Source organism: Lagopus muta, chromosome 7 (assembly GCF_023343835.1).
Source record: "Lagopus muta isolate bLagMut1 chromosome 7, bLagMut1 primary, whole genome shotgun sequence".
NCBI classification, from domain to species: Eukaryota; Metazoa; Chordata; class Aves; order Galliformes; family Phasianidae; genus Lagopus; species Lagopus muta.
In genome coordinates, this window is record NC_064439.1 from 13,983,368 (window position 1) to 13,998,716 (window position 15,349).

Genomic DNA, 15,349 nt, shown 5'->3' on the forward strand with positions numbered 1-15,349 from the left:
CCAGCTATCAGGGAAGAGAGCAGATTTTTCTATCTACAGCATGATGGAGTTTTGAAGAAAATCTAATGCTTTGGGATTTATTTATTATTCTGTGGACATATGTTTAGAGGACAGCATATGGAAATGAAAGTATTGTTCATGAAGAGCTTCGGCTAAAAAGACATTTCTGAATTCATAACAGAAATTCACAGTTTGAAAAGAATGCTATGCATTATGTATTGATAACAACACCACATAGACAAAGGAACACAATTTAATAATGCAGAATTGTGCTCATGAGATTTCCTTTTTTTTTTTTATGTTAATTGGTTACTTTAGCTGACATTGTCTGCAAGCATAATGGACACCATTCTTCCTAATAGTTCCATGTTGCCAGATGATGTCTACAGACATAATGTAGTCCATTTTAATTATTTCATTTTGCTTACATCTTTCAGCATAATGCATTTTCCAAGCAAGCTAGCATTTTTCTTGATTATCTATGTTGTGTTATGGTTTCTAAATTAATTAGGTCTCCTTCTTTCCTGGAAGTTAAAAGTTTCTTCCTTCCATTTGTCTACCAGGTATGATTATGTTGAAGTGATTGATGGAGATAATGCTGAAGGACGCTTATGGGGAAAGTACTGTGGAAAAATTGCTCCCCCTCCGTTAGTGTCTTCGGGACCGTATCTTTTTATTAAATTCGTTTCCGACTACGAAACACACGGAGCAGGATTTTCTATCCGTTATGAAGTTTTCAAAAGAGGTGAGAAGCAATTTATTGTTATATGGCTCCTAACCTGTGACTTCTACTTTCATCAAAAAGTTCACCATATTTTTTAGGAGTGGGAGGAATACAGGAAAATGTTTGAAAGAGAAGATTGTGTTACCTTTGTCATTACAATGTGGGGCATGTGTGTAATGGGTGGAAAGTGTTATGGAAGCAATGGGTCAGCTGTATGTGAGAATTGACTCCTCTGGGTGTAATTTGATAGTCTTCATCAGCTGTTTGTTTGGACCTTCTTAAAACCATTAGCTTTCTTCTTTTGTGTGATAATAATTACTGTATGATTTACAGTGTTCCAGCCCTAACAGCACTGTAACCTTCTGACTCCCTGACTTACTCTGGTTAGTGCTCACTCTGCATTCCCAAGAGACAGCTGTAGGCTCAGAAAGAACCGAATTGCACATGGACAGCAGATGATGTTGCTGTTCCTTTCACAAATCATGTTTGGGAGCTTAAGGAGTGGGGAAGGTCACACAGTTCAGAAACATGTCCCACTGGATGATTGTGCAGGGAGCACAGATAACTGTACAGGGTGCAAAGAAAGCCCAGAGAACCAATCTAGGGTTAACCAAACCAGTAAAGAGTCCCTCTTTGATAACTCTCTGAGCCAACGGCTAGGACAGTGAGATCATGTTTGGCATACACCTTCCCTATAGCTGGATGGAGATAAATAATTCAATTACTCCATTCCTGGAGAATACAAGACCAAAAGTAGATAGTGTACAAAAAGACAAAAAGCTCAGAACAAAGTGATAACAAATATTGGCTTTGGTATCAGTTTTTAGAGTCGTATTTACAAAAGCAGCTTGAAGGTCCAGACTTCCAGCACAGACCCCTCCCAGTTACTGCTACATTTTCAGAACAATTCAAGTCCCTTTTATGTACCTAACGCAGAGCCAGATTTTCAGCTGCATTCAGTGCACACACTTTGTGGCAGCCATACTGTTAATGAGGAGAGAGTCACAGTTGTGAGGTCTCTGTAGCATGCTAGTGCTGCTCTGCACAGTGCTAATTGGGGCCACAGACCTCTTGGTCACCATCTTCCCTGCCTGTAAGTCCACTCCTTGCTCTCAGAAATTCTTCTGGTGACCTTCAGGGTCAAGTATTTTGAAAGAACTCATCATCCAAGTGACACCAAGCTTTCCTGAAAAAAATATCTCTGTTTATTCTGGTGTCTTCAGGAAGCTAAGTTATTGAAATCACATCCTAGAGTTTCTCGATTCTTAGATGTACACTACCATCTTTCATGAAGATGAAGACTGAAACTCAGAGAACAAGCGAAAGAGTAGTGTGTGAAAAATCTATTTTAGCAAATTGATGTTTCCAAGAAGAAAAGCTTTTATTTATTTTCTAACAGTGAAGTTGTGAGTCAGAACTCTGACAGGAGTGTTGTGTTTATTTTCTTGTGTGGTCATTTGCATCTCTCAGTGATACATATTAACTATGATAAGATGGCATTATGAATGTGATTGTACATACACACAAGTCAAGAAACTCAAAATTGTGGCCCCCAGAGCAACTTTAACTCTAGTTCATTCCACATAAACGGTATTTTAAGGCAGCAAATTTATCACCAGGTACGGCATTAGAAAATGCTGTTTGTACACAAAGGGCACATGTTACAGTTGCCGTGGGAATGCAGCTCTTTTTAACTTTTGAGTTAATGCACAGATGCTATTCCAAATTTGCATTTTAATTTCTGTACCAAATGAAGCTGACCAGTTTACCCTGTTCTGCAGATGAAGCTCAGATGCACACATCAGGCTACCATGCTCATCTTTAGCATACCTTTATAACCTTGCTTAACCATTTCCCAGATAGGAGAGGCATTAAAGTGATCCCAATCTCAGTATCCTGTGGTGCTGAGCCAAAGGCTTAGCTGTACTCCAGCACTTCTGCATTATAGAATGTGAAAGTAAAGGAAGAAAGTAAAGAAAGAAAAGAAAAGCTTCCTTGCTCTACCAGCGTCCTAAGCTGAATCCTCAGCCTAGCACTCAAAGGGCCACATGCCATGGAAACTGTGAGGAGACTGACTATAGCAAATGCAGAATGGGTTTGAGAGTAGGATCACATGTAATCTCTGTGCCTGGAAGTATCTGTTCCATTGGGTGTCCACAGAGCCTCTTCTTCCAGCTTTCCACAAAGACCTCTCCATGGAGTTTCTTGTATCCTCAGTGTTAATTTAATTCCTGAAGTTTCTTCACAGTGTCAGTAAAGGGTCAAAATCTGTGGAGTGCATTTTAGTAAGGCAGCTCTTCTGAAAACAGTTTTTGTTTCTTGCACCAGATTGGCTTGAACATGTTTAAAATAATACAAGCTGGTACTGAGATGCCATGTGTGAGCGTAAAGAGCCTGACGATCCTGCACTCACAGAGCCAGGATTTGGCTGTATTTAATAAAGCAATAATGATCCTGGCTTACATTTTGTATTGCATCTTTTATTGGATTCCAAGAAGAGTAAAGAGCACTTTATGCCATGAATGGCATACTCCAAAGCTATTTTATCCTGGAACAGCAGCTACTGGTGGGAGTGAGGAGCAACAACCAGAATATAACCCTCCCATATGTGACAGGGAGACAAGGGAATGACGAGGAAAGGAGAGAAATATCCGGCTAATGTGTATGGGTGTGATTTAATTGTGGGCAAAATGTAATTTCCCAAATTGGAATGGGTCAGGTTAAGTGAGCATTAATTTCTACATCTTCCAAAATATGCCATGAAATGTTCTAAGCACTTATGTGATAGCTCAAGCATTTTCCATCAGTGTCTGCTGAAGGACAAAAATACCTGAACTGATTACATTCATTCAGCCCTGTCTCTTGCTTGCTGAATTTACTTGGGAGGTAGCCAAATCTGTGGGGGGTAATATGTTTGGCACATTCACAAGGAAAACATTTTCTGTGGTGAAATAAGAGTATGCATATATGCAACAAGCCAGACTGTTTTCCCTCAATGATCTGTGTTAAGCGTTAGAAATCCTCTAAGGCTACTGACTACAGTCGCTAAGGAAGCTGAGCATCCTCATCCGAACCAAAAGCTCTCACACACTCAGTTGCAACAGGCCTGTTGCAACTCAGCTGTGTTGCCTGCATCCTTCCTTTACTCCATGTCGTCTGAGCCATCCTCCCCAAACTCCCCAGGTCAGCTGCCTCTCACAGATGCCCCAAACCCCATCAATCACTTTCCATTAAACTGGAAGTGTCAAAAGACAGAGAGAGGGGTACCTGAGCTGACCCTGTGGGAAGATGTGTGGGCAGAGCCTGAGGCTTACCCACAGCACACCTGCAGGTGTGGGATCCACAGAGAGGATTCCCGAGGACATAAACAAGGGAGAAACACGATCTGTCGACAAGAGGATCTGGTTTTAGTCCCGCATGTTCACAAAGGCAATTCCAATGACCTGGCCTTTCATACCCCTGCTCCTCCATTGCTACCTGCCTCCTCCACCGAAAGCAGTGTTAGGGGCAGCACGTTATGCCATGGTGGGGAAAGGCAGCATATCAACATTGACATTAGGTGACTTCTAGCAACACCGCCTGTAATCACACAGTTTGTCATGCCTGCACTAACAGCAACATTTTACTGGTGCACCTGTGTCAACACCACTCAGAATGAGTCACTCACCCTTGGTACATGTACGAATTACCTTTCACATTTAGTTTGTCAAGAAGGCATAGGTCACATCTGGCAGAGTTACTGAGTCAGTGCTCCAGCAATCTGAAACCACTACTCCCTCTACTGAATTCACTCACCGTCTTTTGTAAAAAATTCTATTTCACCAATAAAAGCCTGTCAGCCATAAGATTTAAAGATTTGAGCTTGAAGGGGCTATAATTATTTCTCTAGGGCTCTGTTGAGATTTCTGCAGCTTACACTTTCATTGTTCCCACATGACTTTGTATTTGTCATAATTTTTTCTAGAGCTTGTACAAGTTTTCATATTGTTCTATACAAATTGAAAATTGGAGATCAGACAGTGTATGTGAGTTGCGCTTTAAAAACCTGACTATCAGTAATATGAACAAGCTGGCTGAATGACTAATACAGCAATTAAAATGAGGTGTTTCATTGAAAAGCCACCTTTGCTGCTGTGGAGACAATACAGCCTAATTTGTTTTCCAGCTAACTGCTTTGTTAGTAACATAGTGTTAACTCAGGTGAATTGTTCTTTCTCTTGCAGGACCTGAATGCTCCAGAAACTTTACTTCATCAAGTGGAATGATAAAGTCCCCCGGATTCCCTGAAAAATATCCCAATAGCCTTGAATGCACTTATATTATCTTTGCACCAAAGATGTCAGAGATTATACTGGAATTTGAAAGCTTTGAACTAGAACCTGATTCAAATACTCCAGGGGGAGCATTCTGTCGCTATGACCGATTGGAAATCTGGGACGGATTCCCTGATGGTAAGAGAAAAATGGACTGTGATACACATAAGCATTACTCCATAGTGGGCTGCAGAAGGCACATTCTCATTTTTTTAAATGCCACAGTACAGAGGTCCTTGTTTGATTTATGTGAAATGAGTTAAATTGAAGAGAAATGGAGAAAATGCTCTGTAAATTCATTCAGTAAAGCATATCACAGTGTGAATGATTTTTTTATGAAATATGTTTAATTTTGAACAGTTGGCTCAGGGAAAAACTCTATTTTTTGATAGAATATGTGATGGACCTCGTACACTGAAATAAATCAAATATGAAACCTTATGATGGATCCCCAGACTTTCACAGATAACACATTGGGATTATCCAGTAATTTCCAAAAACTTGCACATATTGGAGTTAACCCTTAACCTTAACAGGAGAAGGAATGAGGTTTCAGACCAGCTACCAAAGCAGAGGATTTTTGTGCCAGAGCAAATGTAGCAAACCTGCAGTCCAAGTCACTCTTGGTAAACCATTACCCAGGTCAACGGGCAATCCCCAGTTGGCCATTCAGGTATCATCAGTGATCGGGCACCACAGGGTTCTTCACTCACAGTATTCTCTCTTCCAGCACAACAAACAAATCCAAAGGCTTTCTTTCTCTTCATTTGTTAATTTATAATCTGATTAACCGGGCACACGTGCCAGGGTGGGTGTGGTGGTGCCCTACTGGAACTTACTTCTCTGCCATCTCAGTAATTTTCCGCTTATCTGTTGACCACACTTAACCTTGTGTAAACAAGAGAAGGGCATAGCTAGATCTTGGCTGAGGCGGGGGAGCCATTCAGCCCCATTTCACCTCGTGCCTGATCTCATACCCTTTTTTAACACTGAGACGGTTGAACGAAGTAGTAATGTGATTTCCTTATTTTTTCTTCTCCTTTTTTTCTTTTTTCCATGAAAAGGGGCTGCTCAGACTGAGTGCCTAGCCTTTAGGGTGTCCAAACACCCATACAGATTGTGCAAACAGCTATGTCAAGCTGTTTGTGATGTCTTTTTCACTGTTTCTGTGTACGGTGCAGGCTGATAAAGAGAAGTATCATGTAGCTGTCTTTTTTATTCTTTCTTTTGTAACTGCTAGTAAAATTCATTGACTGAGGATTATTGTTTGTGTTGGGTGCTAATTACAGATATTTTAGTTTTCCACTGGTATGATAACCCATCCTAAATAATAGATATTTTCTGTCAGTTTCTACAAACTGCTAATGCTGCATTAATATTTCATTGAAATGAAAACATGTAACTTTAGGGACATATTTTAATAACACATTTGAACTTGTCTGCTTTCTTAAAAAAATCCTCAATATCATTTTAATTAAGGTTTTTATTGATGCTGCAGTAAATAAGTATGGGCTTTTTAATGTATATCTGTTCTTCCTTTTTGTTTTATGCTTAATGGGTTTATCATGGCTCTTTTCAATCCTCTCCAATAAACAGGGAAGAAAGAGCCATGACAGTAACTGCAAGTAGTATTTAATGCTTCAGTTAGGAAAACAGCATTGTAGAATATAATAATGATGTCTGGAACATTTAATAATAGTTTTATTTGTACATAGGCCAAATCCTTTCAAGCTGAATTCCTGTAGAGCTTGGATTTCAAGTGATACGTGAAAAGATGATCCGGTCAATCAATTTGTGCAATATAACGCCAAAAAAAAAGAGGCATTATTGTTGGTGTCAGAGGGTTTCAAAGCAAAGTAATTTCCTGGTTCAAGAAAATGACTGAGCCATATTGAAGTGCAATTAAGAACAGGCATTATCTGCCTTCCAATTCCCTCACAAACTGTCTAAATCCAAACTGCTCGTGACGTCCAGTAAGGCTGCTTAGATGTTTGTAAATATTCAGCTGAATTTGTAGACTAGAAAAAAGCATTTCTTTAGATCCATACTGTTGTAGCTTGTGGCACTGTAGGGAAACATTTGCTACATCATCGCAGTGTAGGATGCTCCTCAGCCAGAGGTCAGGCTCTCTTGTTTAACTTAACAAAGATGAAGAGGATGTGTTTGTTCATGTGATACACACGTCACAGGAAGAGTACTTGGGAGGGAGAAGAACTATTTCAGGCAAAGAGCAAAGCAGACACAGGAAACTGCTGGGATGACCTGACTGTAAACTGTAGATAGAGATTGAAAGTTTCCAGGTATCAAAAAGAGATCTCCAGGTAATAAGGAAGTCAACATAAATCTAATTTATATCCATGTGGAAATAGTACATTTCTGAAAAATGTTAGATAATACTCCCTTACGTGGTTTTTCACCCACTTCAGCCAACGCTTTCCCCAGCAGTTCCCAAGCATGGTTTGAAAAGCAGCAGGTCTGGATGGCACATTGAATGCAGCTATCCTGCTTCAGAGGGAGGAGCCATCTGGGAGCAAGCTGTGTCACTCTGGATGGTTTGCTCCTGGGAGCACCCTCTGGCCACTGAACACAGGTCCAGAGGGTGCTCCCTGACCACCTTAACTTCCTGATATGGACATGCAGGAGAAAGCTATTTTTCTTTGCTGAACTGTGTTACTGCTCACACTCCCGGTTGTGGTAGAGGATAAGCCCTCATTACACTGCACTTATATAAACAGAGTAGAAGGATGTCTAGCTCTAATAATAGGGCAGACAGCTGGACTTAGAGGAAACAAACGCACAAGAAAGAAGTTTCAATTTCTTTTTTTTCATTTTACTATAAACTTTTATTTAAAAAAATTTTTTTTCAAAAAAAGTATATCCTTCAGTTCAATTCCCCAGATCCAAGCAGAACATCTCTGTTTTGTAGATATGATTAGTTGTTTTTTTTTAATACAACACAAAGAGCAGTTTGATGGAAACTGTCATGGCTATATCCAGGTGAGAATGAGGTGGGCATCCCCTGTACATGCTGCTCCACTGTAAAAGCAGGTGTTCCCTGAAAAGCAAGTGTCAGTGTGTGAGCTGGACACTGCCAGTCCCACTGTTCAAAGCAGAGAACAGGACCTCACTCTGGTCCTGGTCTCAGACATCTACTGTAGGGTCCGGGTAATGCTCCTCTGGAGTTGCTTATCTCATTGGCTATTCTGGGAGCTGTGAATCACTAACTCACTTATAAACTTTAGGTACCTAAGTCAGGTAAAAGTCCTTGTGAGTTGTGTGCTTTCACTCTAGAATTTGGTTACAAGCACTAAGAATCAACAGAAGATGAATTTGCTGTTTTCAAGAAATTCTGTTATTTCTGTTAACTAAAATTTATCAAACATGCTTTCATGTATATTTTGCTTCTCCATTGTTAAAATTTTTTTGATGGAAAACAATTATTTTTCAGAAAATTTTCTAGCAGCCATAGGAACCATTCACAAAGAAGTTAATTCTGAAATGCTCTGCTATGATTGTAGTCCTCAGCCTCCCTGGTTATCCTTCTACTAGATGGAATCTGGCTGAGGCTGAATACCTGTGACTTGATTCTGCAAAACAAGTGCTTATTTTCAGAGCACATGAGTGGTTAGACTGACTTCAAAAGGAATTCGCTGAGGACACTTACAGGTCTGAAGTTAAGCACTAGTTTAAGTGTTCTGTTGTTTCAGGAGGGGAATGGTAGGCATTCAGGAATGCCTCGAGCATGGCATTTTCTTTCCACGTAACTGTATGCCAAGGGCACCCTTTGGTATCTTTGTTAAAAGAGAGCTTGAAGTGAAACAAGTCCTGTCAGAGAATATTTGGGAACTACAGGTGCATTTTGCAAATACAATACAGAAAAAGAACCATGGTTGGGAGACAGAAATGAGTAAAGTTGGAGCAGAAGAGTGTAGATGACAGAGTAGAAACAGATGATTTCACACTGATAAACTAGACACCAAAGATGTCTTTGGCCAAGGCACAAATATACCTCAGTCAGCCTTGGCCGAGAACACCCCATTGATGGTTTGGAAGAAAAATAGCCCACTCAAAATGAGGGCTAGCTCAAGTGATGAATTGCATCTATTCATCATGCAGCGTTCTTTGAAGCTCTATGGACTATCTAGTAGGTGCTCAAAAATAATTTAAAGAACTTTACGTATGGTTTGAGAACCACAGGCTAAGCATTGCTGCTTCAGTCAATACCACTGAGTTACAGAGCAAAACAGAAGGCTTCACTGCAGTTGTTTACATCAGTGCAAATGAAGGTTGCTATTAATCTGGGTTTTTCTCCTCAGCTATGGTTACATTCTACATTCTTATGAGAAGCCATTAAGATTTCAGTGTATGCAAGCTCAGTGTGACTAGTGGACTGTGAGAACAAAACTCATTTTTCAGTTGTTTTCTCTTTAGCATCCTAAATTATGTGCAAATGTTTTGTCAATAACAATCACATTGCTGTGAAAATACTGTTTGCAGTACACTAGCACACTTTCATAAGCTTTTTAAAATCCAATAAAAGCACTGGTTAATATAACATTTTGTCTGATATTTTAGTAGTTTAATACAGGTTTTTTATTTGCCTTTTTTTTATTTGCCTTTTTTTTTTTTAATGTAGCCCTAAAGCTTGTGGAACTGCTTTCTTAGTTACCCCTCAGTCTTTTAGTCTGGAAGTAACTTGGGTCTCCATTCTATCGTATCATGCTGAGGCCCCAGAAATAGCTAGAGCATGGGCAGTCAGTGAAGTAGCTGGCTCACAAAAATGCCTCTGTTCTGCAGGTAATGTGGAAGTGACCTTGTGTGAGAACATCTCCAAGTGGCTCACATTTGGAGTACACCATCCTGCAGGATGCCTGCAAGTCACCTGATTGTCTACAGGCACAGGCTGCAAAGAGCTTTCTGGGCCTAATGACTTCTCAGCACCTGCTAGCCTGAAATTCCTATCTGTAGCTATATCTGGTCCATTATGAAAACCCGTCTCAGCTTGCAGAGAACGGTCAGGAAGACAGCACAAAAAACAGTGGCATAGTCTTAAGCAGTCAGCAATGCCTTTCCCTGGATGAGTGCTCAGTGTTCCCCATGCTGCATTTGTTTCATGTGGTGACACCTGAAACGTGTCAATTTACCGTCATTCAAAAGTCATCAAGAGTTGAATAGGAACAAGGAGGATTTTAATTGCATTAGCTATTTATGTAAGAAGAGTAAGAATCTCTATTTGATCAATTTCTGCTTAGATCAATACCATATTAGCTCCAAACACTGAGGTTTACATGCTGTGCAAAAAATTCAATACCTCTTTGTCATGTTCTGCAAGTTTTTGCCTCTTCATCTACACAGCTAGCAAAGGGGATAGTACTGTGATAACAGTGCCAATTTGAAGAAGACTGAAATGCAGAATTAGTGAATGTGTCTTAAAAATTATAAACCAGTGAGTCATGCGGACTCTTAAAGCCTGTCTGCTTTAAACAAAGTTCTCTTCTGTTTGTCATTTCAAAGAGGCTTCCCTGCAGGAAATGGGAGGAGGGAGGCTCAGAGTGCCCTAACATGGTGGCCTTATCCTCCCTATTTTGATTCAGAGCAAGATCAGCAGCTGTAATGTCAAAAGGCCATCATAGGAAAGAGCAGTGCCAGAGCCGTGTGCACATGCAAAATTTTTAAATATATATATATACTACCAGTGACACAATTGGAGCCTGAAGTGGGGTATAATTTTGTCTTTTTAAAAAAGACAGTAACTGTGACACTCCAGAATAACTTCGTCACTCCAAATAATAAAACTCTTCAGCTTTATTATTTCTAGAATGAGAGGGAATCCAACTCATGTGCTGTACAGGGTGTTTCAGTCTATCAGCATGACAATGAACAATGCTGGTGAAAAAAGACTGGACTGGCAGCTACTCAAAATGCCCTGGGATTTCCAAAGCAAGTGAAGATTATGTCCAGAATATGGGTTGAAATATATATGCTGGCAGCAAAAGCTATATCATATGAACTCCCTCTTTCTGGCAACTCAAGAGCCTTACAGAAGTGTGTAGCTTACAAAATAAAGTTATTTCAAGCTGGAACTGTTTTACTTGTTGAAAAATGCCAACAAATGACTATAAAATGATGTTAGCTGAGGATTTTCTTTGAACTGTGAATAATTAGTATATATAAACATTTTATAATTTAAATTGAATGTTAAATGAAGTTCCTAAAGAAATGACAAGGTGTTAATTTAAGTCTAAAAAGCCAGTGGTATAAGCATTAGAATGATTTCATACCATTATTTTTATTATTGACTCCGTGCATGGGTTTAACATTATCTTTTCTTATTGTTTGTAAGCAGAGATGTGTCAGTACTCAACAGCCTAGCTGTAGTGAATGCTCAAGAGTTAGAAGACTGCATATGTTGGTTGTGATTTGAGTAGCGTAATTAAGGGAAAAGATTCTCTCCCTGCATAGGAAAGCCAAAAAAAAAATTGCAGGAACCAGTTTATATGTTATGAACACTAAAAGAAATCATGTATGTGTACTTGTTCTGTGACAAGGAGTTCCACTTAAGAAATCTTTCCACTGTTGAATGGATTAATATTTTCCACCTGAATTCTTCTACAGTATTATTTAGTATTGAGTATATAAGTGAAAGATCCATGAGGATGTGCTGAAGGTCTAAATAGGAAGGGAAAAAGAGAATTTGGTCTTGGGCTCAATACGAGTACAAAAATGTTTTTCTAAATTTGCTCTAAAATTAAGAGATTGGCTGCAGTATTGGGCAGAAATCCTGAAAGATGCTGTTTGCACTTTTACCAGAGCTAAGAATGTTCAGCATCTTGTAGGCTATGTGGGCAAATCAGGCCATTCCAATGTCCTTGTCATAAATAGGTGCTTCAGTCACTCTTTGGAAAATAGTTCTGCTGTTTTGTACGTGTAATTTTGTGCATCGTTACCCTTTCTGTGCACCTTAAGGACACATTTTGAAATCCTGATTCTTTATGTTTTCTGAGGTTTTATGGAGTGCTATCTGGAACATTTTAGAAGCAAGACTATTGGGGCAGGATAAGCAATTTATTGTTCATTGCTAAGTTATTGATGAGGCTGTTATTTTAAGCTATTGTGGAGTTTCACTTACTCCTGCTGAGGGAATCTCTGTAGGAGGCTATTGTAGCATCATCTATTGTTGTAGTAGAAGTGCTCGTTTACCATTGTACTCTGTCTCTTTGCAGTTGGCCCGCACATAGGACGTTATTGTGGGCAGAACAACCCAGGCCGCGTCCGTTCTTCAACAGGGATTCTTTCAATGGTATTTTACACTGACAGTGCAATAGCAAAAGAGGGATTTTCAGCAAACTACAGCGTGTCGCAGAGCAGTGTATTGGAAGGTCAGTATTTATGCATCCTGCAGAGCTTCTTGGAAAATATTCTCTGTTATGTCTTCTTGCACACCAGGTGTTGCATGAAACTTTAAAGAAACCTTAAATAAATAAGATGATAGGGGAGGGTTGGTTCTGTTTTGCTGTCCTGCTTTTTTTTCCTTCTTTTTTTTTCCTTTTTCCTATCTTTGTTTTTTTTTTTTTTCTTTAAGACCAGCTACACTTTGAAAAAAATGTGCAAGAAGCAGAGTTCCTCTGACAGCCTTATTCCTCAGTATTGCCAGGAAGTTGAAACAGTTATTAAAGCCTCTGCTGACCAAGGAAACACAGGAATGCTGAGCAATTGAACAGTTGCATTAAAACAATGAAGCATGTACAATGAACGCACTATCCAAAGCCTTCTTTTATTATGTGGAATAAGCTTTGACGATTGATTTCATGAATAAAAAGAACCCATTTAATATACATGCACTTGTTAAACCATTTCATAAGCTACCTAAGCTTTGTTCTCTGTCTATTATTTTTCTCCCAGTTGCCTCATTTTCGTGCTTGCTGCTTGGACAGAGAATGAAATCAAGAGAGGGAGATGCAGGAAAATAATGGGCTATGTTATGTTATGTCCTTGCAGATTTCCTTGCTTTGTTACATGATAAAATACACACTTTAAATCAAACTCTCTCCATTCTGTGACTGAGTTTTGTGCAGATTCAGAGTTGATGTAGTTGTTTAATCAAAGACAGAACAAAGGAAAAATTGACAAAGAGAAATTATTCCAGTTTCTCCCCACCTTTTCTCTGCTTTGCATCTTCAATTTCTTCCTTGTACATTCATAGCCAGCAGGAGGTAACAGGACATACCCAACTGGCATGGATGGGAAAGCATCCATCAAACTGGACATCTCCTTTTCAGATATTTTAATATGACTCTGACCTATCATGCCTTGGGTCCTTTGTAGTGGCCTTCTGATTCTGAACAGAAGAGGATTAACACTGATGTAAGAAGTCTTACCTAAGAAGACTTATGCTAACATGCTACAGTTTCAATACCTCAGCAAAGGCCTCTAATGTTCTTTAGCAGCACAAAAAGGGGGAAATGCTTGGTACACCATGGAGAATGTGATTTCACCAGCAAAGCTGATAATTCAGTTATCCTCCTTTTTGGGTCGAATGCCCAAAAGAAGTGAGCTGTACATCTCAAAACTCAAGTTTGCATTTGTTCAACATATGAGATGAATCAGAATCAGCAGCAGATCAGGTTTCCCATACTATCATGAAAATGCATCTCAGTCCTGAATTCAGTACTGAATCCAGCCAACAGTATCTAGTGGTTCTGAAGCCTTTGGCTAAGCACCCACCTCTCTGTTGGAAATGAAGTTCTTTCTTTCAAATTCGTGTGCTGGCCTTTTGTCTTAAGCTATCAGTGATTAATTCCCCAAACTGTAGTGCAGGCATATGCTCTTTTCTTTTGCCCTTGCAATAAGGTGGTAAGCCTTTGACAAAGGTCCATATGCAGCTGGGTGTGAGGATCCATCTAAAGCCACTAGTCTCTGTTGCTTCAACAGTAGTATTTCTGAAGAGTGAGAGAATTTAGACTCCATGCACTATCAGCCTTTGAGCTCCCAATATTGACAACATTGTCAATTCTAAGTTATCTAAGGTATATATATGATTCTAAGTTATCTAGGTAATTTTTGTGTGTATAGAAAGAGACTGGATGGAAATGGTCAACTCATTAAAAATGCAGCACATTACAGAAGAGGTGGTGATTCCTTTGTGTCAATACTCTTCTGAACTGGATTCAAATTTTGTTGGTCTGTTTCCTTCCAGTGTCCAGGATCAAAAGAGAACTGCTGCAATTTTAATAACATTTTGAAACATTTTATACTTTTTGTACTGGAGTATATATGTAGTTCTAAAATTGAATTATTTTGTACAGTCATCTAGTTTGTCTTTCCTGGCTTTGTGCATAATTATGGGTTGAACATACATTGTTTTATATTGTGAATTTACAGAAGTGCCTCTGCTGCTGTAGAAAAGAAAATTCTATTGTCCTATCCTGAAATGACTACAACACTGGTCTAAAAATATTTGTATGGCATTATTATTGTAGGAATTGCCATGGCAACTTGAATGACAATATTAAGAATGGCACCACAAGTTCCATATTGCTTCACTTAAAGTTGCTAAAGAATTCAAAGTCACATAAAAATAAATCCAAAAACCTGACCATAGTAATGATGGTAATTTATTTTTCTTCAGATTTCCAGTGCATGGAACCACTAGGTATGGAGTCAGGAGAAATTCACTCTGATCAAATCACTGTCTCCTCCCAGTACAGTGCTATCTGGTCTTCAGAAAGGTCCCGGCTAAATTATCCTGAAAATGGATGGACCCCAGGGGAAGATTCTGTCAGAGAATGGATACAGGTAAAAAGATAATGCTTTAAAGATATTGTTGATACCTGATGGAGTTTACTGAATGCAAAGAATGCAAAAGAAAAAGGAAAATAATACAGTAGTGTGAAGTAGTCCTGCATAATCTAAGAATCGCTGCAAGTGAATAGTTCGCATTCCCTATTAAACACACAGAAAAACTGACTCCCAGAGCTATAAAAAAAAAAAAGGTCAGGAAGATTAATTCTTCTGCTTCCCCCTTCTATTGTTTTTCAGTCTTCTGGGCACAAATAGCAGATTTTGGTTTAGTGGAAAAGTCATTATTAGTTTAACATGCACTTAAAGTGGAATGTCGCAGTAAACTGAGCATGTGCTATGTCTCAAGCTGATTATAGTTAAGCATTAATATGGCATGGTGTTTTCATGCACTCAGATTTCACCTCAGAAGACTCAGGTCCTTTCTAGACTATCTTAAGCAGAAGGTGAGTTTACTGGTATCTGTCTAGTGGCAGTTCTTCCACATCCTTAAGCAAAGCAGTGTTTAGCACGA

General features: G+C 39.2%; 1 protein-coding gene across 2 annotated transcripts in view; it reads left to right on the plus strand.

Moving 5' to 3' along the window:
- NRP1 (neuropilin 1) overlaps nt 1-15,349 on the plus strand; it is a 109,551-nt gene that overhangs the window by 45,208 nt on the left and 48,994 nt on the right. For both annotated transcript variants that reach the window (XM_048952287.1, XM_048952288.1), the window contains exons 4-7: nt 564-745; nt 4,948-5,175; nt 12,261-12,416; nt 14,666-14,832. In XM_048952287.1, coding sequence (XP_048808244.1) covers nt 564-745; nt 4,948-5,175; nt 12,261-12,416; nt 14,666-14,832 — 733 coding nt within the window. The remainder of the gene's footprint in view (nt 1-563; nt 746-4,947; nt 5,176-12,260; nt 12,417-14,665; nt 14,833-15,349) is intronic.